Source organism: Centroberyx gerrardi, chromosome 15 (assembly GCF_048128805.1).
Source record: "Centroberyx gerrardi isolate f3 chromosome 15, fCenGer3.hap1.cur.20231027, whole genome shotgun sequence".
NCBI classification, from domain to species: Eukaryota; Metazoa; Chordata; class Actinopteri; order Beryciformes; family Berycidae; genus Centroberyx; species Centroberyx gerrardi.
The window spans coordinates 2,865,832-2,890,058 of NC_136011.1; the positions used below are offsets into that span (position 1 = coordinate 2,865,832).

Below are 24,227 nucleotides of genomic sequence, written 5' to 3' on the forward strand. Positions count from 1 at the left end.
ATCGATGATAGAGAGTAACAAAAAATACATTTATTTGTTTGAAAATGTTGCGATTATTACGTTAAGCTCTCAACTCGGGCACAACTTTGAATACGAGGTCCACCTGTTGCCGCTTGACCAATATGGCAGCCGGCGCGGCCCTCCTGAACGGGGCCCACTTCAAAGCGGCCGTAGCCCTTTCTTGTTAATATACGCATGGAAATGCAGATTGACGGTGGCATTTGGGCCCGATTTATCAGACTTCTCCAGTCCGCGTGTTCCCAGCAGGACTCCGTAGTAAGGATTAAAGGCTATACCATCTGGAAAAGGTCACCTCTCTCTCGCTGTCCTTCTCTCTCTCTCTCTCTCTCTCTCTCTCTCTCTCTCTCTCTCTCTCTCTCTCTCTCTCTCTCTCTCTCTCTCTCTCTCTCTCTCTCTCTCTCTCTCTCTCTCTCTCTCTCTCTCTCTCTCTCTCTCAGTATTTTCCTTTATTTTTTCGCCGATGATTGCTGGAGATGAGTGGCCCTCGCTTCCTCTCTCAGACCTGCATTTGCCTCGTTCCGCATGCATGTTAATGGTTTTTTCACGCCGTTTTGAATATTCCCTCATTTTCACCGGTGTGACCCACTGGCTCTTGCTCTTCACAGCGCCGTGTGTCTTTCTTCCCGGTGAGAGATCTGCTCTGAAAGGGCCTTTGGACTGCGCTCAATGTGCTTTTCAGGCTGGGTTTGAATCTGCATCTTACAGCTGGGTATCACTGTGTAGTTTCTGGGTCCGCACACAATAGAGTCACAATACCAGTTTTGAATGGGCCTGAGAACCACAGGCTGCTTTTTAATGACCCATTCAAGTTCCCTCGCCTTCTATTTGCTCAGTGCTATCACTGATTGCCGAATGTTATTTTATGGCCGTGCCAGTTATTTGACAGGTGGTAATATGCTTGATGTGTCAGAACAGGTTGTGTGTTGTGTTTGATATTTGTGTCACTCTGTGGTTTCTCTGCACATTAACGCTTGGATTGTCCTCTGCTACCTGTAGTCACAGGGCTTGTATCCTGGTGTGTTTTTTTTTTCACTATTATATCTTAAGTTTTATGCAACTTTTTGCCTTGAGACAAGAACTGTATTATTAGTCCCGCCCTCCCCCTCCTCAATCTGTCCCTTTTTGTTAAAGCTGAAATCTGTGATTTCCCCAATTTCCCAAAGTCTTCCCCTCATTCGTTTGTCAGAATCTGCTTTGTTCGTATTTATGTGCTAGAAGTGTGATTTTCAGACTGTTCCTCCATACAATGGCAGTGAATAGAGAGAGAACAAATTGCAATTCTCCAGTCTCCTCTACCGGAGCAACAGATAACAGAAAATGGCTGATTTTGGGATTATATCATGGCCAGGTGCAACCAAAGTTCAACATCACTTTAAGGTTGACGGCGATCCCTTTCTAGCCTCCACAGCCACAGCATGCCGGGATGGATTTCCTCTCCTCATATTGATCGTACGGGGAGAGGGATCCCTTTGTCCACACTTTGTCAGATTGGCCCATATTTGCCCCAACCACTTCATTGTGGCGTGTGTGTTTGCATGCGTCTGTACAACATGGACCACCTGTGAGCAGGGTAAATTTAGCCCCTTTCCATTACAGTGTGAGGGTGGGTTTTTATTACCGGTTTATGGTGTGTCGGGGTGGGGGGCGGGTGGCAGGCTCTGTCAGGCGTGTTTGCACATCTGCCCCGCCGATTCCATCATCTGGCCTGAGTGCTGATGCTTTCTGACAGTCTGACTGCCGGGAAGTGTGTGTGTGTGTGTGTGTGTGACAAAAGCTAATTCCACATCTTGCAACAAAATTGGTAGTAGCTTGTGAGAGTTTATGAGAATGAGCGGTGCGTTTGACGACTGCACATAAGGCCGAATGTTCCAGTGGATGTTGTGTGTGGTCGGTGTCATGGCCCAGAGCCAATAAGCCTCCAGTTTCCCAGACTTGAAAAGAAGGAGCAGTACTTTGTCCAGAGCATCATCTAACCTCAGCGGTCAGGAGGTCAAGGCATGGAGGAAATGTGGACCACTTCTCACCGTCTCTCTCTAAGAGGACACACATGCTAGGGTTAGACCGATGTAACAGTCTAATATTTGCATTTCATTAAAAACTTTCAAGTCAGTGTCATCCACCTCTGATATGATAGACGCTGGTTGTCTATGGGAAGACCTTAACCTGAATTCTAATGAAGCATTTTGATCAGATTCCACACAAACATGCATGAATATGTTTTATGGGTATTATTATCCTGGGTTTCAATGGAAAGTTTAAGTGTCCCATGGCCTAAATGCTCTTTCAGAGGCTTTTCCACCCTGCCAAAATTCTGGGCAAAGAATGAATAGATTCATGTTTGGCTTGGTCTGACCCAACAACACATTTCAGTGTTTGTGCACTACTTTGAAGAGAACTTCACAGATAGCACACACACGTGTGGGTATCTGTTGTATGAAAGATTCCCTCCAGGGTATCGCAGAGTGTGATTATTGTAAGCGGAAATGTTCAGTTAGTTTTTTCCCTGCATGTTTTCTTAAAAATTGTGCTGTAATTAATGGAGTTTTCCAGTAAAGTTGCGGGAATTGGTAAAAAACGCTAGTCAAGAAAAAATGGTACTAAAGAGATGCCAGAAAGAGCCATCCAACATCCAATTACAGAGGGGGGGGGTTAGGGTTACGTCACCCAGTTCAAACCCAGAGCCTTGAACTGGGTGACGAGTTTGGAGAGGATGATGGTACTGAAGTCAATAAACAGCATTCTTGCATAATTTGCATCAATTATTGCGAATGCAAAATCGCGAATTCCTAGAGGGACTTATCAAAACCAGTAAATCTCGCAGGTTTTTGTTCATGTCGTGGCTGGGAGCGTCGCCTCTTTGGTCCCCTCTTGAAAACATTCAAGAGTTTTGTCCCCAGCTCCCACCCAAGATCTCGGGATTAGGCAGGGTGCTGCTTGTTAGCCTCTCCCACTTAATTCAATATTCACCTCCCCCACAACACACACACATGCACATACACCGTCTCCAATTTGGCCTTCAGCATTTCACCAGCCATGTTTGGAGAGAGGGAGAACAAGCGCCTCCAATGCGGGTGATTCGCGCATCCATGACGCACCGCCCCACCCCAGGGTGGCTGTTTGATGTTCCACTGAGGCGTGTCTTTGTGTCTGTAATCCGCCACGGGCGCCTGATGAAAGGCAGTCGGGTGATAAGGACACCCCCCCCAGGCCAATAGGGAGTCATCTTGGGCTCCAGAGCACCTTGTTGAGCACCATCCAGGCAGCCAGACAAGCCATGGGCTCCAGAGCGGCTCGCTTTGCATCACAACAGGAGATTCTCTTGAGAATTTGCGTGTTAAAAGCCTCCTGCAATTCGAAGGCTTCCCGCATGTAAACAGTTTGATGTACTGCAATGCTTTTTAAATCCGTATGGAAACTTGGCAATATTAACATGCTTTTTAGCTCCGCTGCAGAATAACAGGGGAAGACCAGCAGTGTTTGTCAAGCTGATGCTGTTATCCGGCACATTATCAAATAGTGCCAAAGGAGGCTATCACCTTGCTGTCTGTTTTCCCAGCAAACAAATTGACTGGCAGTGTGTGTCACATTCACATTTCCTCCTCGCCGTGCCAAATAAATGGCCCTCCCTAATTCTGTTTCACGATGCCTGGCCGCGAGGCGGAAAGTGGATCAAAGACACGAGGGGTGGGGTCTCGCGAGCAGTTTGTTTCTAATCGCTTCTCCAGCGATCAATTTACCTCAGAGGAGAGCAGGCCGATATGTGCATGACAGACCAAGCGACAGCCATATTACGGATTTCCTGCCATTTTCATTTGGAGCGCCTTTTTCTGACGCTACAGGCATCGCCTCTCATTAGAGCGCAAATGACCTCCCGTTATTCTCTCCTCAGCGTCAAAATTGCCCCTCGCGTCTCAAAATAATGCCAATACTGATATGAAATTAGCCAAATACCAGACCAGGAAAGCCTTTTTTTGATACTTGTTACTACATCAGACCGATATTGGCTTCTCAATAAAAATCGGATATCGGCCAGTCAATGTTGCCCACTGCTGATATGATGGAGGTGAGGATGTGATTTGACTGTCTGTAACACCTGCAGTGAAACCTGCCTCACCCTGCTATAAGGAGCTGCTAACCCACCTGTAAGAATTTTATTAGTCAGGGTTTCAATGGAGAGTTTTAGTGTCCCATGATGAGGCTTGTCCACCCTGACAAGAATACAATTCTGGGGGAAACACACAATACTTGGATTTTCTGGCATGAAAATGGTCAGATTTAAATGTACAGAATCGGCAAAAAATATCAGCTATTGGCAGCTTCAATCAAAAAATGTCGGTATCGGTATTGGCCTTCAAAAATCCATATTGGTGGAACCCTAGTGTCAAGCTTGTCTGATGTTTTTGTACTTGTCTTGTGTCTGTCTGTTTAATTAGTCTGATATGGGCATTTGCTTTCGGAAGTGTACCATGGACTACTCCCAGTAGTGTAAGCCACACAGCAAGTTAGTTTTGGCCAGTTTACACTACTGAACAAACTCCATATCCTAACTCAGAAATGATAGAGCCTCATGATTTATAAAATTACTTTAAATGTATTTTAATTTTTTTCATCTGGAAGGATCTGACAACTGTCTGTTTTCCTTCCTCCATGTCTGTTATTTAAAGTGATAGCGAACACTGATTAAGTTTGTGGTTTTTATTCCTCCTTCACTATAAATTATATTACTTAGGATGCATTGCGCAACGGCATGCTAAAACGGGAGCCAAATGAAATAAAGACATTTCTTGTTATTCTTCTCCTCCCCGGCTCGCTGGGGGAACAGGGGCCCAGCGCGAGCCGGCCCGCTTTGAACAGCTGATTTTAATGGGAGCGCAACGGGCCGGCAGCAGATGAGATGTTAATGAAAATGCAGAGGCCAGCAGCCTGTTTACCTACAGGCTGCAATCAGGCGAGAAACCGAGTAAATGTTATGGGGTCGAGTGGTCAGACGGCTTGTAAGAGGTTGCGAGAAGCGGAAGGGCAGAACGGCAACCCCGGCGACTGTGGCAAGCGGCAAGCTCCCACAGAAGGGAGATAGCCATGCCAGCACCGTTTGCATGACAGACAAGGATTTGTGCTCAAAGGAGCTGAAGGAGTGAAATACCAACTTGATAAGGGGAAAATGGTGCGCTACACCTTTTGCTCTTCCCCTACACGAATATAGAATTCTCATTTGTGTGTTCTTTATTGCATTTGGATCTTTATTATTATTAAAATTTTTTAAATCGGGATGACGTAGCGACGGTGACGGATGATTATCTTTCCATGAGGAACAATGGCAATGCTGCAAAAAAGGGGAGTGCGTGGGTGACCGAACCACCGTTGCCGTATATACAAGTGCAAATTAGGCAAAGCACCTTTTCGTCCGCCTGCGTCTCCATAACAACTCCTTTGTTCTTAATCCTTTTGAAACCTGCTTCCTAGGATAAAAAGACAACTTGAAAATTCAAATTGTGCCAGATGACAAACGTAAGCGTAAAAATTGAACTTCACAGGGAGCTTTGCCCAAGAAATAGGAAATATATTGAAGGGAAAGACAGATCATATATCTCATCAGCGGCTGAATTGCACATTGCTCTCTTTTTCTGCAAGGTAATTAAGCTGGAATAGGTTATGCCATTGTTCAAATATTGAGTCATTAATATCTGCCCGTTATTTTATGTGTGTTCAGTTTGTAGTGTTTTCTGTAATGGCATCATCACATGGGTGTGAATAGGCCAGTACATTTGAGTACAAGTGGGGTGGGGGGTGGCTGGAGGGGGTCACTGGATGTGAAGATGCTCATTAGAATATTATTGAGTTACCACAAATGGGGGGGGGGGGGGGGGGGGGGGAGCATCTGTGAGTCTAATGACGACATCACAAATGCGATGCAGATTTAATTTGACACACACTATGGATGTTTTCAGAAATGTATTGTGCAGCCATTTTGCCCCCTATCCTGTCCAGTTATGTTGACTACTAACTATGACAACAAAATAGTTTTAGACTGCTGCTAAATGGTGCATAGGAGGCGAAATAGATTATTACTCACTGTCTTTGATTAGGGAATATGCTGCTCAAGCATCCAAATAATGTTTAAATACCACTGTATTGTATACAATCTAGATGGAAACAGGTTTGAAACTTCCCAAAGCAAACAGCATCCTGTAACTGAACATTTTTCTTTGATTTACACATCGGAAAACATGTCCATAATCATCATGCACATCATGTACGGAATGTGTCTTGTTGTTAATCAACCTGGCCTGTACCCATATAAACCCCTGAGTGGCCAGTGGCCATCTACCCCCCCCCCCTTCAATGGGGCTACTAATTGGACGTGGCAGCGAATTGCTGTGTACTTGCCTCGCAGGGACTTGTACCCTATAACCATACACAAATCGATCTGACATGTGGTATTAGATTAGATTACTGGGCAGCGCAGTGACAGGGAAAAGGATTTGCTCTGCCCCAACCAGCATCCGGCAGATCCCCCCCCCCCCCCCCACACACACACACACACACACACACACCACCATCTCACATGCAACCTCCCGGACCTGCTGGAGAGCAAGGCAGGTTCATCCAAGCAACAGGAGATGCAGGTCCACCCAGGTCAGCAACCACGCCGGGCCTCCAAACCAGCCTTCAGGTAGCCGGCTCCTCCCTGTAGACCGGCTTCTATGGCAAGCAGTTTTCAGATGTTGGCTTTCGTTTGGAATGTACACATAACGTTCAGGTGATTCATCTCATAGACTCCAGTATACTTTTAACCAATTCTCCCCAAATAAATGTTTTTACCATTATATAAACAAATTACCATGTTTATTAAAGCTCTGCTTAAAAGGCCAAAAAGTACACTTTTTACTGTCCCATAGTGCAAAAGGACCATAATATATCTGTGGGGTAGGGTGGGGGGTGATAGGGATGTTGATCAATACCAATGACTCAACGATTACTTGGCCGGCTGCTGAGATTTCTGGCTTTCAAAACTCACTTTCCAACCCACACTGTTTTGGAACAAAAACTCACAATTCAATTTCAGCTACGAAGGGTAAAAAGCCTCGTTCTCAAGTCCAAAAAGTGACAAAGCAGTATTACTATTACAGCATTTTGCATTTTGGTATGTTACCTCTTCACTAGACGTCTCTGTTGAATCTCTGCTCTAATTAGCAAGCTTACTATCATCAAAATGTGACTTTATTATTTCTGCCAACTGCAGGCCATTGTAAACTGTGGCAGAGACCTGTTGATGTTGGTAGCCGGTAGAGTTCAATAAAAGTCATTGATTCATTCAGTATAAGTCATGAATTACTTAGTGCCCCTTTAAAGTCAGAATGCACACACATTTTCTTAAAGTGTATCCTTTGTAGTTGCTACATATTGACAAAGCGCCAGTCCTTATGTCTGTAAATCTGATCAAATCCACATTCACTAAAATGAAATGACACTTACTGGTAAGCGGTTTGGTGTAGGGCGTGCTGCTTTGGGGGCAAAGTTGTCGAGCATCGTGATTGGCTGTCAATCGATCAGTCAGAGCCCATATTCCCACTGCACGTCTCTCTCGCTTCGAGTGGCAGGAAAACCAAAACGGAGAAATAACCGAGCCTACTTTCAAGACGTCCCGGTCTTCAGCCCAGTTTGAACAGAGTTTATTTCCTTGTCTTAACGTCCATCCAGGCAATTTAACTTCAGCAGCTGAGGCTAGGCTAGGCTAATTGACATGTTTTTTGAGCAATGGGGATGTAGCTAATGTGGATGTTATGCACGTCAAGATTCAGCCCCTCTGAGACTAAAATAATTTATAGGTCTAAACAGGTTGCCTTGGGTCGTGAGTTTTGTTCTTTGTATGATTGTCATCTGTTGGGAATTATTGGACATTTTGAATGTGCAATTGATATTCTTGGGTTTGATACTTTAAGCTGTTGTATTGGTCAGCTTCACAGACAAAACAGGTGGTGAGCTTGAGACTAGCGCTAAGCTAGTTTTCACTTGTTGACTACAGTGAGCGTTGTATTCACAGGATCAGAGGAAGACTTGTCTGGGTTTCTGTCCTAGAGGAAAAGGAAACAACCGCCTATTTAAAGCAGTGATAGCTGCCATTTGAACATATTAACCTTTCATTTGTTCTCTGTGGCAGTGCAGATAAAAGAGAGACTGGATTCGCTGAAATAGACGGCGAATTGCTCCATTTACATCTGGGCGACTCATGGTTGCTACGTTCTTTGTTTGTTTTTCTGCTCGGAGACGAGGAACCAAGAGCTGCTTGTTCTCTTAGTCAATCTTAACAAGGTTACTGCAGCCACTGCAGCTCAGCCCCAAGAGAAAGCTCCACTATAAAAGAATAAAACTACGTAATTTGGGGGGGGGAGCCACCGAATGGCTACTTTCATCAAGAAAGTGCTTTTTTATTTGCTTTTTGGGATTTCAGGCTCATGCAGGTTGCCTTTCTCCACCGCCAGGCCTTGCCCATATTGATCATTACTCTAAGCAAGAGTGATTAAAGGGGAATTATTTAATTATCCCCCCAACACCCCAGTTACAAATAGTTGACATGGTGGCTTCATAGTTTTAAGGGAAATCCACCCTAAAACACAAATACAGTAGATGAAGTGACGTCACCTCCAGGTATTTGAGGAGTTTGATATGAGAAAATGTTTCAGGATGTAAAACATCAGCGGTAAACGTCAGGTTTTGGTGTCAGTCCCTCAGCATCAAAGAGCGAGGGCTTCTTTCTAGAGCCGCCATTTTGCACCAAGAGGCGTTCAACAATCATACAGGGAGAAATCCATCGTAGAAGAGGAGAGAGACCAATTTCTCCACCAACAGTACTGGTGGAGAATACTCCACCAATAGACCAGAATGCAGTGCTGGTCTGGGGAGGATTGGGAGTGTCTTAAAACTCCAATGTTGGGAAGTTTTTGTTGGGCTGGGAATTGAGTTTTGAAGTAATCACTGAGTCATTGGTATTGATCAACAACCCTATCAACTCCCACAGTTAGCCTCTATGATGGCCATTTGGTGCTGTGGGACAGTAAAAATCTTTCTTATTGCCTCTTTAAGCATAGTAAATGTGATAAATATGGTAACACTTGTAAACAAGCATATTTCTTTGAGTAGAATGGGTTAAAAGTATACTGGAGTCCATCTGAAGGTTATGTGTACCTTCTAAACTAAAGCCAACATCTGAAAACTGCAGATATATTCTGTTCATTTTGTGCTACGGGGCAGTACAAATCTTACTGAATGCAATATTAAGGTCTGGAAAATAACATGGAAAGCCTGGAAATAGACGGGAGTGATGTGGGAGCTGTACATTGTTACATTGTTGGAGATCTGTCAAAGCAACGCTCTTTAGTACGCACCTGCTGAAGAGCAGTGGCCTTATCGGTGGATTTGTCTGTGTGTGGGCGCTCGCATATAATTACGCGAGTGTGTATGTGTGTTACCGTGCGTGTGTCGGTGACGCGTGTTCGTGTGTGTGGGAGAGAGACACTATTTGCACTTCACAAGAATGGACTCCGCCACTCTCATATGTAAATCCGGCGCAGGCGGGAAGGCCAGGAAGCAGCCAGCGGTCCAGGTGTACACACACAGCCACTGTCCTGGCACAATGGCTTCAATGACTGTCACTCAGTAACAATATCAAAATGTGAAACAGCCTAACTTCAACAGAGTGTGTGTGTGTGTGTGTGGGGGGGGGGGGGGGACTTCAAAATTAAAACCAATTCGGATCATGTCTCTCTTGAATATTTCACACTGTACCTGAGTATATACACAAAATAGAATTGAAAACGGGTCGGGTGACATATTTCTATGAAAAATGTACAGTAATTATTTAGGCCAATAAAATTATTGGTAACACTTTAGATTAGGGAACACATTAACTATAAACTATGGGTTTTCCCCTCAATACTTAAATAATTTCTCTCAGTAATATGTGATACTAGCACCTTATAAGCCCCATACTGAGCAAAGCAGACTAAAAGCCCAATTTATGTGCAACAACTTCCTTACTGACTGCTATAAGCGCTAATTAGGAGGCTATTGAGGGAAAACTCATAGTTAATGGTCTATACTAGTAGAATACAATAGTGCCTGACTAATAATGAACCAATACTCTACTAATATGCATGTTAATAAGCAAGTTTAATAGTTAATATATGTTCCCTAATCTAAAGTGTTACCAAATTATTCTTTTATTAATTCATTATTCAATTAAAACTCTAACTCTGATCTTGTCTCTATTGAATGTTTCACCCAGCACCTGAGTCTGTACACAAAATAGAATTGAAAACAGATAGGGTGACATATTTCTATGAAAAATGTATATTAATTATTTAGGCCAATAAAATGATTCTTTAGAGGTATGTGTTTTTAGTGTAAAAGTCCTTGGCAGGTGAGACAAAAAGTTTATTTTGGAGGCAGTGATGCCATTGAGGCTTTTTAATGTGTCTGTAATGCCGACGTATCGAAGAAGGCGACGGTTACCACAGATTTAATTTTTTTCCTTCTTCAGACATGCTGATCTATAGAACCCGTTTACCTGGCTGCCGTCATCACTGGCCAGGCTCAATCCCACGCTGGCCCCCTGTTGCTCCTCCTCCACCTCCACTGTAATTGCCCTTTAGCAGGCGCTCATCCTTGCAAATCATCCGTAATTGCTGCTCAGCGCTGCCGTTTCTGTGCATGACAGGATGAATCTTTTCCACCAGTATATGATTTTTCTTTTTTCTGAACACGGGACACAGACAATGACATAGAGCCACATAAGGCGTCTCTGTGTTCTATGTCATTGCCTGTAGGATCGTCACTGGATCTGCTGCTCAACAGCAGTGATAACCCTATGAGCTGGACTTGGATCATCAGTTCCATGTAGTGGAAAATGACTGAAATTCAACAGCAGATTTCCTGGTTTATATGGCAATGATTTTACAGACTAGTAACATGTTAATGTCACGTAATGGTATAGGAGTATTTTGGCTTTTTAGACTAAGAATGTACAATATTGAAGCTAGATTAAAATAGAGTAGAATTTATCTTTCCATTTTATTTCCTTGTAAAAGCCATTGCACCATCACAACTGATTTTTTTCCAGTCCACCAGTATTCAGCCCCCTTGACATTTTCTTGTTCTACAAAATTTGTTCAAAATACATCTGTTTGGGATTTTTGGTCTAAAATCTACACCAAGTACTTTTTTATATCACAGATTCAAGAAATTCAAGAAATCTATTTGAAATTCCAATAACAGAAAAATCTAGTTTGCAAAAGTATTCACCCCCTTTACTTTAGTTGAGCAAATGGGTGAGTGTCACTGGGAAAAATATTTTGTAACGTATACAATATTTTTATTCATCATCTTTAGGTAATAGTGAGATATTTTGAATACATTTTCTTTTCACGATTGCTAATTTTACCTCTCTTGGTAGGAAGTCTACCATTATCAGCGCACGTTCTCTTCTAATAATTTTACTATGGAAATCAATGAAGAAATTAAACAGAAATAAGCTACTCAATAGTGCATCTTCATACTTTTATATATAGTGACGGAGGGATGATAGTTACGTTTTTTCTTTGAAAACCCAGGAAGTGAAATCAAATGTCATTTAGAAGTAACACAGGTGTTCAACAGCAAGCAAGGTAAAGTTTAAGCAATTTTGAAAAGAAAATATATTAAAAACACCAGGTGTTAGAAAAGTAGGAATACATTTTTTAATAATAATAATAATGATAATGAAAATCAAAGCTGTAAACATTTTTTAGTAATTTTCAATCATGAAATGTCCAGCCATGACATAAAGCATACCTGGAAAAATATTTATAATATAGTGAGTATTCATATTGTATTAAAAAAAAGTATGCCTACTTTTGAAACAGGTTGTATATAAGAAGAATTAAAGAGAGAAATGTTTTTAAACATTTTTAAAGCAGGTGCATTTATATATATATATATATATATATATATATATATATATATATATATATATATATATAATAATATTTATAATATAGTGAGTATTCATATTGTATTAAAAAAAAGTATGCCTACTTTTGAAACAGGTTGTATATAAGAAGAATTAAAGAGAGAAATGTTTTTAAACATTTTTAAAGCAGGTGCATTTATAATATATATATAATATATATAATATATATATATAATAATATTTATAATATAGTGAGTATTCATATTGTATTAAAAAAAAGTATGCCTACTTTTGAAACAGGTTGTATATAAGAAGAATTAAAGAGAGAAATGTTTTTATACATTTTTAAAGCAGGTGCATACTTTCACAAACTTTTCTGTTATTGGATGTTTATTCTTTAACACAACTTTCTTGAATTCCCACTTTGACTTTTGACATTGCATAGATTGTAGACCAAAAATCCCCAAATAAGGGGATAATAATACATTTTGCAGAAAGTCGGGGATGAATCCATTTTATAGCCACTATACTCTACTCAGTATTTGACATGTGATCAGATTGTAGAGTGTATTTCCTGCAGCTACAGTACCATTTTGATGTTAGACGTTGACACTGACATGTGGACATAGTTCAAAAGCAGCGATTATCATATAAAAGGTCCTAGATTTAGATCATAGTATATTGCTTCTTCCTCCAACTCAAAGAGGATATTTAAAGGAAATGGAATTTTATCCTCCTATGCCCGGCTCCATGTGGAAGTAGACATGCCCTATTTTTGTGTGTTTTATTTTTTCCCTCTGCTCCACAATCTTGCCACCATACTCCTTGAGCTTGGTTGGAAGGCTGATCCTCACATCTAAAACAGTCAATCAGGATTCCCACTGGTCCTGGAATTTCTGGAATATCATGGAATGTCAGGGAATTTGATAAATTCTCTGGGGAAGTCGGGGAATATCAGGGAATTTTACAAATGGGTCACTTTACAGGAATATACTGTCGCAGCATGTATTATCCAACTTGTTTCACACATTCATTGCATCAGATGGTTTTCAGCCCAATTGGAGTGGAAACCAGCATTGACAAACGGAAAGGGAAAAACATTTTGATGTCATGTAAGGGCTCTGTCTTGGTTTTGCACAGTCAAGGAAAAGTCATGTAATTTTACATCAAGGCCGTGGTGGGACCCTGGTCAAGATATTTGGGTTTCTTGTGATGATACTATGACAAAACAAAATGAATAATGAAGATCAACTCGACCAGGTCAACTGTTAATCTTTTAACATATAGAGTATGGTTAGACTAATATATCTGGCCAATATTGGCCTTGTATTAAATCTCAGATATCAGCCAGTGACTGGTCTGACTCTGAGGTTCCTCCCTGACCAGAGCTACATAAAAACAGCCTGGAAAACCTGCAATTAGATTTCATTTTCTTTGCACATTTCATTTTTTCATGTAATTGTTCAATAAGGTTTTTTGTTTGTTTTTTTTGTTTTGTTTTTTTTCATTTACAGGCAGTAATGTATCCCAGTTTCCCAACCATTGAATGGTTTCAATGGAGTTTTAGTGTCCCATGATGGTCTAAATGCTGTTTCAGAGGCTTTTCCACCCTGACAAGAATTAAATTCTGTGTAGAAATACTGAATTCTTTGAATTTGTGGCATGAAAATTGTCAAATTTAAAGATATTCATTGTCTGCACAAAATATCGGTGTTAGCTTTCAAAAACCCATATCAGTCAAAATCCTAGGATAGGTACACTTCTGTTGTTTTAGACAGACTGCTGCATGGCAACTAAGGATACAAAGCATTTCCAGACATAATCTACCTGCACACACAGTAATTGGCAGTGTGCGATGTAAAGCTTGAACAGGCCTTCAGACTCCACAGTCTCCCCACAACCACCTGTTGCCTCTCCAATGTTGTTATGGTCTTCTAGGAGGGGCTGCAACATGGCCAGATCAGGTTAAGCCTGGAGCCACACACCAGTCTTAGATGAGCAAGTCAACTCACAAATGATAAGACAGTGTCCCTGGGCTATCCACAAGCTCTTAAAAAGTCTGAAAACGTCTTAAATGGACTAAAAGTAAGGCCACAGAAAGTATTACAATGTCTTGATTAGCCTGCAGTTATTAGAAGTCTTATTTTTTTCACCGTGCGATGACAGGTTTCTTTGTATGTCCACACACTTGGATCAATACAGAACAGGGTTAGAAATACAACCTGCATCCTATTTGCTTTACTAAACACACTTGGACTTAATGTCCCTTAGCAATTAATTTCCTGGTGTCCTTTTTCTTATTCTGCCTATTTATAGTTTCACAATATCCATTAGCTATGTTCAAACAGAAATAGGCTGTTTTTGTCAGCTTTGTTTCTTTTATTCTCAAATTCAATTCCAGGCAGCATTAAAAAGTCTTAAATGTGTCTTTCTGAAACCTGCAGAGACTCTGTAGAAAAAAACCTCAGACCCGGTTTCTTGTATTTTAACATTAATTAAATTTCTTTCATGATTTCTCTATTTCAGGTTTACTTTAAGCTGGCAACATTAATACAGCAGCTGTGTCAGTCAATTTTTATTTAGTTATTTTTTCAATTAAACCTGAAACATAAATTAAATGAAGACATCCATTATAGTTCATTGTGGATGAAGCTAGGTTTCTTTATTTTCCTTCAACTTTAACCCCTCTAGGCTATCATGAGACTGGATCAGGGCCATCCCTCAGCCTCCAGTGATCCAGCCCCCCCCCCCCAACCCCCCCGCTTGCCAGCTCATATAGATCATCTGCTTATTCATGGCCAGCCCTAACTCAATCACTGCCCTCCACCAGAACCGTAACAAATGACAGCAGGGGAAATTACAGTCGTTCGTCTCAGTCTCCCCCACATCGTCTCAATCTCGCTTCCTCTCTCCGAGACCAGGACGCCTCCACCATCTTCATCCTCTTTGTTTTTCTCCTCCTCCTCCTCCTCCTCTCTCCATCCCAGTCAAGATCCCGCCGCATTTGACTTCAATAACCTGACAGTCTCAGCCAAGCGTGCTTTAATGGCGTCGACTTGCGTACGGCGATGATCGTCAGCGTACAGCGGACGACTGGCATGTGTCTTGTTAGTGCGCGTTTGCTGTCGTTTTGACAGACCCGCCAGACATAAAGCAGGTCACCTCCGCATCACAACAGGTGTGTTTTTGGATACGTGACTCGGGTCCAGTGTGCCGTGACAGTTATTGAAGCAGCTGGTAAACTCCAGGGGTGGAAAATTGGCTTTAATTGTAGATCTCCCTTTTCCTGCACAATTGCCACATACGGTTTTAGTCTCTCATTAAAACATTGAGTGTGTAGGCAGATGTCAGTCTTATCACTTCTCTCTGACAGAGTCCCCGCACTTTTTGTGAAGTTTTAAATGGGGTTGGACTGATATGAGTTTTTTCATTCCAATATTTTTGAAGTGCAGCTTACGATAGATATTTTATGCCAATATTCAGTATCTTTAAATGTGACGTTTTTCATACCAAAACAATGTTAAAAGTACAAGTAGTAGGTGTTCTGATATTCAATACCTTTAAATTTGACCATTTTTATGACCCAAAAAAAATCCCTAAAAATGAATGAATAAAAATCATAGTTGCAGTGAAAAATGTGTTTGAATTTTTATTTCAAGTGGGTTCTTTTTTCCACAGCCAGCCTGTTTTCCTGGAAATGGCAGGAATGAGCAAATGACACCAAATGGGCATTGTTTTCGCTTGTAAGATCAAATTTCTAGGCTAGAAATAATAATACTATTCGGGGCGGCTGTGGCTCAGGAGGTAGAGCGGGTCGTCCACTAATCAGAAGGTCGGTGGTTCGATCCCCGGCTCCTCTAGTTCGCATGTCGAAGTGTCCTTGGGCAAGATACTGAACCCCAAATTGCTCCCGATGGTTGTGCCAGCACCCTGCGTGGTAGCTTGCCGCCATCGGTGTGTGAATGGGTGAATGTAGGCATTATTGTAAAGCGCTTTGAGTGGTCGGTAGACTAGAAAAGCGCTATATAAATGCAGTCCATTTACCATTTACCATTCAATACTAGCCTAGAAATTTGATGTAATTTAGAAGAAATAAAATAGAATACAAAAAAAGGGGAGAAAAAACAGCCGACTGTGTGGAATTCTATCACAGTTGAGATTATCGAAGTACGTATTTCTTTATTTGTGGTAGATAACAATTAATAACATATACTATGTGTTTTATAACCAGTGAAATGAATCACCATCAATTTCAGTTTTCATTGTTGTTTTCTCCTTTTCCATGTGTATTTCAGACGGAGGTTATCAAGGGGCCATGTGGCAGCGTGGGGATGACGTTCAGGCATGTTCCCGCCAGCGAGGGGGACGCAGTTCACGTCAGCATCGAGACGGTCACCCCCAACTCCCCCGCAGCCTTGGCAGACCTGCAGAGGGGCGATCGCCTCATTGCCATCGGAGGTCAGAGACGTGTCATTTCACCCACTGTTAATCAGCAGAATGTCGTGATCTTTGTGTTAGTGGGGTTGTTGCTTCTGACCAGTGTAGATGGGTTTCAACCTCTGATATATGTATATGATAGCATTTTAAGGCTTGGAGAAGAAAAATAGGATAACTTGCACATCCAGTCTTCTTTGTGCAGGTTCTTTTATTTAACGTTCGATTAACATTTTGGTCCGTACAGACATTTTTTTGAAAATGTTCCTATCCTACCTGTGGTTTTATTGTGTTCTACTTCTTATGCTACATGATTTGATTGTATGTTGGGAAAGCATGAAGAGCTCTGAAACCGATAATTGAATATATAAGCTCTACTAAGTGAACATAAAAGTTCAATCAGGACAAATGACAGGGATTACCCATTTTAATGACTTCAAACATGACATCTCATTAAGGTTCTGTGGTATTGAAAAGTGAAAACTTCCTGATCAAGGTGGTGATATTGTGGATATTTTGAACAAGAGGAAAGTTTTTTAGAGAATTTTTACTCTACAGACTCTGTCACCTAAGGGGTTGAATGATGAGATCCTATGGCATCTAATGCTCTAAGGGTGATAATTCAGACCCATATTACATGGATGCCCTTTAAATGAAATTCATGTCATGAACAATGTTTGCATTCTTTGGCAATCATGTTTGTGTTTGTATTTAATTAGTGATTCCAGATGATTTTGTAAAACTAATTTGTATAACCTTTCATATAGTGGACTATTTAAGCCAATTTTTATGTAAATCTTTCTATTTCATGTCTCTATTCATGGGCCCCATAGACTGTTTATTTGCAAATTTTGGTGGGTTTATATAATGTTGTTTATGGGATGAGAATGGATTAGACTTCATCCTCTTGCCCCTTACCCCTTAGGTCAGTGCTCTCAGCTGAGGGAGGTGCTTAAAGTATTTATAGTAGATTCGTTGTCATTTCCAAAAGATTTCCATACTCTGACTAAATAAAACAATTGTGTACATTGCAAGAGCAGTGTACGAGAATTTCTTAATTCCTGGATAATTTTAAGGCCTCAATTCTTAGGACCAGGGAACCAGGGTCTATATAATTAAATATCCGTTATTTAATATTGTATAAACCGTAAATTTATGAACGGTGCTTGATGAGGTAGGCAAGATATTCCATGATAAAAAAAAAAAGTGTAAATCAGTTGTTTGCACTGCTTATTGAAAACTCATCTCCTATTCTTGTCTCTCTTGACAGGTGTCAAAGTGACATCTTCCGTTCAAGTGCCCAAACTGCTGAAGCAGGCGGGAGACAGGGTGGTGGTGCTGTATGAGAGACCGGTGCGTCACCAGACTCCTGCCATGGGAGGACCCCTCCAGGAGGGGCTTGGGCAGCTAGAGGAGCCCGGTTTTATTTCCCAGCCGGGGGGTTATGAAGAAGACCCAGCCCCCATCACCACGCTTTCTGACATATCTGACAGCAAAGACATGGACTCTGAGTTTGAAGAGTTGATTGTGGACTCCAAACCTGGCCAGACTAGTGGCCCTAGCATCAGTAGCACCAACACTACTGAGACCAAGGAGGATTTCTTACTAACAGTAAACCAAAGCCCCAAAAGGACTGTGGCCAACCTGGCCTCTAAGCCCCTTGGCACCATATCGCCCATCCTTAACCGCAAATTAAACCTGGTCGGCCTTCAGTCGCCTCTCAAGCCCCAGTCCAAAGACTCACCAAAGCCCTCACCACATAAGAGCAGTGGTGATCCAGGGGAGGGTCTGCAGCGCCCCACCATCCCTCCCCCACCTCCTCCCTCCCGTCCCCCTGTGCCCCCGAGACCTCAAATAAAGTTGACATCAGCCTCCTCTGAAACCAGTCTTCTGGAAGGCGCGGATCCTGTCACGATTACTTATCCTTCTATTTCTACTACCACCACTACCACCACTGTCGCTGCTTCTGAGAAATCCCCGGAAAAGGCTCCTCTCACTGGAGCCAACGGGGACAAGGCCAGTGCTGATAAGACACCTGTCAAACAGCCTGAGCCAAAGCCGTCTATAAAGCCAGCAGAGTCCTGTGATGAGCTGCCAGTCCCCTCCGCTGTGCCCAGCAGTGGCAAGGCTGACCAGGCTAAAGACAAAGCTTCAGAGAGCTCCTGCAGCACACGAGACAGTCTGGAGGACCACTCCCTCTGGGAATCCTCGGAGACCATGTTCCGTAACCAGACAGCACGCTGGGCCAAGGCCTCTGTGGTGTTTGAGGTGGAGAGCAACCAAAAGTACCTTAACGTGGCCCTGTGGTGCAAAGACCCCTTTAAGCTGGGCAGTTTGTTGTGCCTGGGTCACGTCAGCCTCCAACTGGAGCATGTGGCCCTAGAATGTATGGCCACATCTTCAGCGGACTACCAGAGCACCTTTAGGCTGGGGGCTCCAGAGCCCAGAGCTAATGTCAGCCGCACTGCTCTACGTAGCTTGAGCACCCACAAGGGCTTCAACGAGAAGCTGTGCTATGGTGATGTCACTCTGAACTTCTGTTACCTGGCTGAAGGTGAGCCAGAGCATCCGGGACTGATGGAAAGGGAGCGAGAGGGGAGTCTCCATGACGAGGATCTGAGGGAGAGGGAGAGAGAGCATGTTCCCTCAGCGCCACGTGACGACTTGGCCTACGGTGCCATGCAGCTGGTGGAGGTTCGCCACAACTTCCAGGACACCCAGTTCCAGAACCCCACCTGGTGTGAATACTGCAAGAAGAAGGTTTGGACCAAGGCAGCCTCTCAGTGCATGATCTGCGCCTATGTCTGCCACAAGAAATGCCAGGACAAGTGCCTCTCCGAAAACCCCTTGTGTGTGGCGGCCACCGAACGTCGCGGAGCCGACCCCGAGGCCAAATCCACCATTAACCGGGCCACCACAGGCCTGACCCGCCACATCATCAACACCAGCTCCCGGCTGCTCAACCTGCGCCAGGTGCCCAAGACCCGGCTGGTCGAGCAGGTGGTTGATGCGGTGCCTGGAACAGTGGAGCCCTCACCCAAGCATACCCCCAACACTTCGGACAATGAGAGCAGCGATACTGAGACCTACACCAGTGGTGCCAGCCCCTCCAAGCAGCCCGCCGGCAGCAGCAGCAGCAGTAAACTGGTGCGCAAGGAAGGCGGTCTGGACGACAGCGTGTTCATCGCTGTGAAGGAGATTGGCCGCGACCTGTACCGGGGGCTGCCCACAGACGAGCGCTCCCAAAAGCTGGAGCTGATGCTTGACAAGCTGCAGCAGGAGATCGACCAGGAGCTGGAGCACAATAACTCCCTGATGCTGGAGGAGAGGGAGGCTGGGGACCCCCGCCGCAAGGCCCTCATTACTGCTGCCTTGGCCAAGTCTGGGGAGAGACTCCAGGCCCTTACCCTGCTAATGATCCACTACCGGGCAGGCATTGAGGACCTGGAGTCAGTGGAGAGCACCTCTCCCTCAGAGCAGCATGGCTTTAAGGCCAAAGGAGAAGCTCTGGAGGAGGAGGCCCTGATGGGGACAGAGGTCTATGACAGTGACATATGCAGCCCTGTGGAGGTGCAACTCTTGGATGACATTACCGAGGAGCAGATCTGTGTGGAGGCGCTCCACTAAATAGGGCTAAAAAGGAGAAACAAGAGGAGGTCGCGCTTTGGGTTTGCGGCTCACAGCAAAATTAGGTCCAGTTTTTTTTTTTTTTGAGGTTGGGGGATTTCAGTAGTCCATTTTAAATATCAGTGAAATAGTTAGGGTCCAATGTTTGATTCACAAGTCTCAGTTGATTACTCCATTATATATTGCGCAGCATGCAAAGGAACATGATTGCATTTTTACATGAAAGAGAAAGGATGGGTAAAATAACCCCCCGCCCCCCCCACAAGATTACATATGCACTCTATTGTCGATGTCTTGATTTGGACAGTGTGATTGGGAAGAAACAAGAGAATGTTCCAAAAGATTGCAATTTCATGGCCATGTTCCAGGTTTCAAAGGGAAACTTGAAAGCTACAATATAGAGATGGTAATCTGCCCTCTGTAGTGTTGCTCATATATCCTCCAAAGAAATAGTAAGTGCTAAAATGAAAATGGCAAATTTACATGTATTAAAACCTTTTGCTTTTGTTGATAAAAGGTTGTCTTTGCAAAGCACCTTGAAAACCTTTTTTTTTTTTTCCTGTTGCTTGAAAATGTCAGTTTAAGTGTTTAATTCCGTTTGCTTTCTTCTACCACAGACAGTAACTGCTTGCATATTAGCATTTTAGAACATCGGCACATTTCTGTGGTCTGTCTAAAATTGTCTTCATTGTCTTTGGGTAAGGAAAATCATAATTCTTCAATATTTGTTTGCTGTGAGTAACAAGCCCACTGTAAGTTGACATACTTGATATAGTTCCGAGTCTAGAAAACAGTGTGGAGAATACTGGGGAAAAACAGGTTCAGATGGCCACCACAGTGGAACCTGGCATTTGTACCTTGCAAAAAGTCATACATATCTTTTTGTTTTGAGCACTTTTTTACTGTAATACATTTAGAAATCACTCATGATTTCTAAATGAAGCAAACTGCAAGACAAGCTTGTGATTTCATTATTAATGGAATGGATAATCATTTTTGTGAATTAAAATCTTGGTAAATTGCCTATCATCTTTGGTTTATTTGTTTGTATCTGTTAGGCCAAACATGTTTGACTATGTAACCCATATATTATTTAACCAGCATATGAGCTGTACATATATTTTTTCCTGTTTGAATATTTTTGACTTATTTTTTGTGGTGGGTGTGTGAGGGGGAGCAGCAAGTGGTAATTGTTCTGGGTTATGATTTTGAATTAACTTTTGAATTAACAGTTTTAGTTTTGATCTATTTGTTTTGTTCTTGCCAAGTCACATTTTGTTTGTAACCCTCCAACCCCACCCCAACCCCCCTCCAGAAGTTTTATGGGTAGGTGCAACATAGGTAAGGCAGAGGATTGATTTCTTCGATTCATCTCAGTACGAATGTTATTGTTCATATTAACTGAAACACAAGGAGCTCTGATGTTATTAAGTATCTTAACATTTATTTCCTTTAACATCTGTGTTTGTGTATGGAGAGGATTACCGATAATGCTTCAAGCAGTTCCGATGCGATTTGTGTGCAAGTCATTTGCCTTCATGGGTTGTTTTCATGTTCGAATGAATGTATGTTCTGTTCTTTGTGTTTTGTGTATATACAGCAGTATGGCACCTACTCACCCCTCTGCAGAAAGTCTAGCATTAATGTGGCCTGTTACAGTGATGCTATCATAACCAGCCACAACTCCCAAAACTCTATCCTTTCATTAATGTATTACACCCGCAGTTAGCCACTGGAATAAATGGTGTTTGAAGAGGGTTTTGTCTCATGCATGTGTACTTGAAAGGAAAAATCTACCCTAAAGCACTTGAACACTGTTCAATTTCTGGGCCCATTTTGTTGTTTGGTGGTGTATTTTTCTTATTCCCGTGGATAACTGGCAAAATGTAGACGAGGTGACGTCATGTTAAGATATTTCCAGCAGCTACAATGGAGTTTGATAGCAAGAAAATTTTCAGCGATCTAAAACATCAGTGGTAAACGTCAGGTTTTGGTGTCAGTCCCTCACAATCAAAGAACGAGGGCTTCTTTCTTATACCGCCATTTTCCACCGCCGTCATAGACACTAGCTAGCTATATTTCTATGCCCGTATGCCCACCTTTGAGTGAAAACAACAAGTGGACACCCCGTCTCTGGGGGCTGTTGAAAGGCATTCTGGGAAATGTAGGAAATCACTAACTGAAGTAGAAATGGACGAGGCAGGTTGAGGGAAAGTGGGTACACCAAAAAAGGATAAGTACAAAACTTTGTCACAAAGTAACTCCTGGAATCTGTTGAACATCACAGACTGATGACAGCTAAGTGTAAGAATAACAGCGGGTGGATTTTTCCTTTAACATAGCTACAGTAATTCCAAACAGACGAGTCTTGGCCCGGGAACAAGCCAGTGGGATTCCGATAAGGTAATTGGCTCTAGAGGTGGTGGAAGCTAAGGCACATTTTCCTGTTCTTTTCTGTGCAATAGATGTGTTGCTCTTGTAGATATTGGCTTACTAGCTGCTATACTTGTCTCTCCAATCGTTGTATATCCAGATTTTTTTGTGCAATATTTTTGTAGGAAACGAAGCTGATAATCAGGAATGGATTCCTCTGTCTGTGATCTCTCCTCATATTTTCTTGTTGTTTTCTCTCTAAACGTGGAGTCCGTGCTCCCATCCGTCATCTGACCCGAGGTCCTCGAGGAGAATATTACGATCATAAAAAGGAGTTCTTTTTTTGGTCTGATAAGCGCTGCTTTTACTGCTGCTGTTGTAACAATGTGCTCTTCTTCAAAAACCCATAATCACACGCTTCTACTGCCCCATCCCCCTCCCCCCCCACCTCGTGTTCGACACTGCACTAACAAAGTGACTGTCCACCATGGCCTTCCCGCGGGTCAAGATAGTTTTTTTTGGTTTGTGTATGTGTGAGGGATGATGTACACAGTTCTAGAGAAGGCTCATGTGATGAAGCTGTATTGTACATAACCTAAATAAACAAGCTCACCTCAAGTCCCATCGCTCTGGTGTTTGGTTTTTATCACCTCAGACAAAGGAACCTTTTACAGTCTACAGTCTTCTACAGTCCCTTTTATTTTTCCTTATTGTGTATTTCCTTCTGCTGCAAAAAGATTTTAAATTGCATTAATGAGAGATTTTTCTTTGAATTCTATGGGAAGAGTAGATCTGAGACAAAATTAAAGGTGCTACGTGTAGCGTTTTAACATCAATAAATCATTGGCACATTAATGTTATATTATAATTACCGTGAACAAACGGGACTATTGCAGAGAAGATTGGCAGCTTCTACACAGCATTTTACTATTGTCATTTTGCTTTATGGCACAAACTGATATTGCTTTACAGCACAAAAAAAGGATAGAGGATGCTGTTCTTCTAACACAAACAGAGCTAAAGCTTTCAGAGTTTCTGGCAACGGCAGATGGTGGAAGGAGTGAAAGGCCGATGGAAAAATCACTTCCAACATGTTTATACTCTTCAGGGAGGGGGAAAGGAAACAACAGGGTTTATGGGAAATGTAGTCTTCATTTTGAGAAACACCAGCACTAACGATACCACTGGTGTGAGATAGAGGCTGCCAATCACCATGGTCTCATTTGTTTACTGTAATAATACCAAGGCATCACAATTAATTTGACTATATATATATATTTATGGTTAAAAATGCTACACGTAGCGCATTTAAAGGCATTTCAAAGCACTTTTGCAGCACAAGCAAGTATATAAAGTTCAAGGGGATACCAAATCAAAACAAGACTTTCCCTTTTTCCATTTGGTTTGTTCACATTATAGCTCTCTGGAGGAGTTTTACCTCAAAGCCGCAGAATGTACCTTTTAGACAAACACAGTTTTTGGAAAGCTTCCCTTTAGCAGCCTACTCTGCTGCAGACGTGGCTGTCCGGGTCCTTGGTAGGAGAGGGAAAGCATTGTGTGAGCATCTGCAAAGTAATTGGAGCCCAGCGTTGAGATGGACAGACTGATTACAGTGTGTCTGCTTCTACACGGGGGATTTAGTGACAAATTTCCCCGTCATGGCCGCTCATTCTCCTCCTGTCTCCCGCAGCCAATCACAGGCATCAAGCGTGTGAGCATTTTTGTTACCACACTGAAAAGCATGAGCAAGTGTTAGCTGTTGGGTATTGTATTACATGGAAGCTGTAGATGTTAATTCTCCGTTTACTTCCATTATGTCATTTAT

At 42.6% G+C, this 24,227-nt stretch overlaps 1 protein-coding gene across 1 annotated transcript in view; it reads left to right on the plus strand.

The window, feature by feature from the left end:
- Positions 1-23,020, plus strand: part of pdzd8 (PDZ domain containing 8) — a 45,262-nt gene extending 22,242 nt beyond the window's left edge. The window contains exons 4-5 of the mRNA XM_071901915.2: positions 16,264-16,426; positions 17,673-23,020. Of these exons, the coding sequence (XP_071758016.2) occupies positions 16,264-16,426; positions 17,673-20,029 (2,520 nt within the window). The 3' untranslated portion in view covers positions 20,030-23,020. The remainder of the gene's footprint in view (positions 1-16,263; positions 16,427-17,672) is intronic.
- Positions 23,021-24,227: the final 1,207 nt, after the last annotated feature.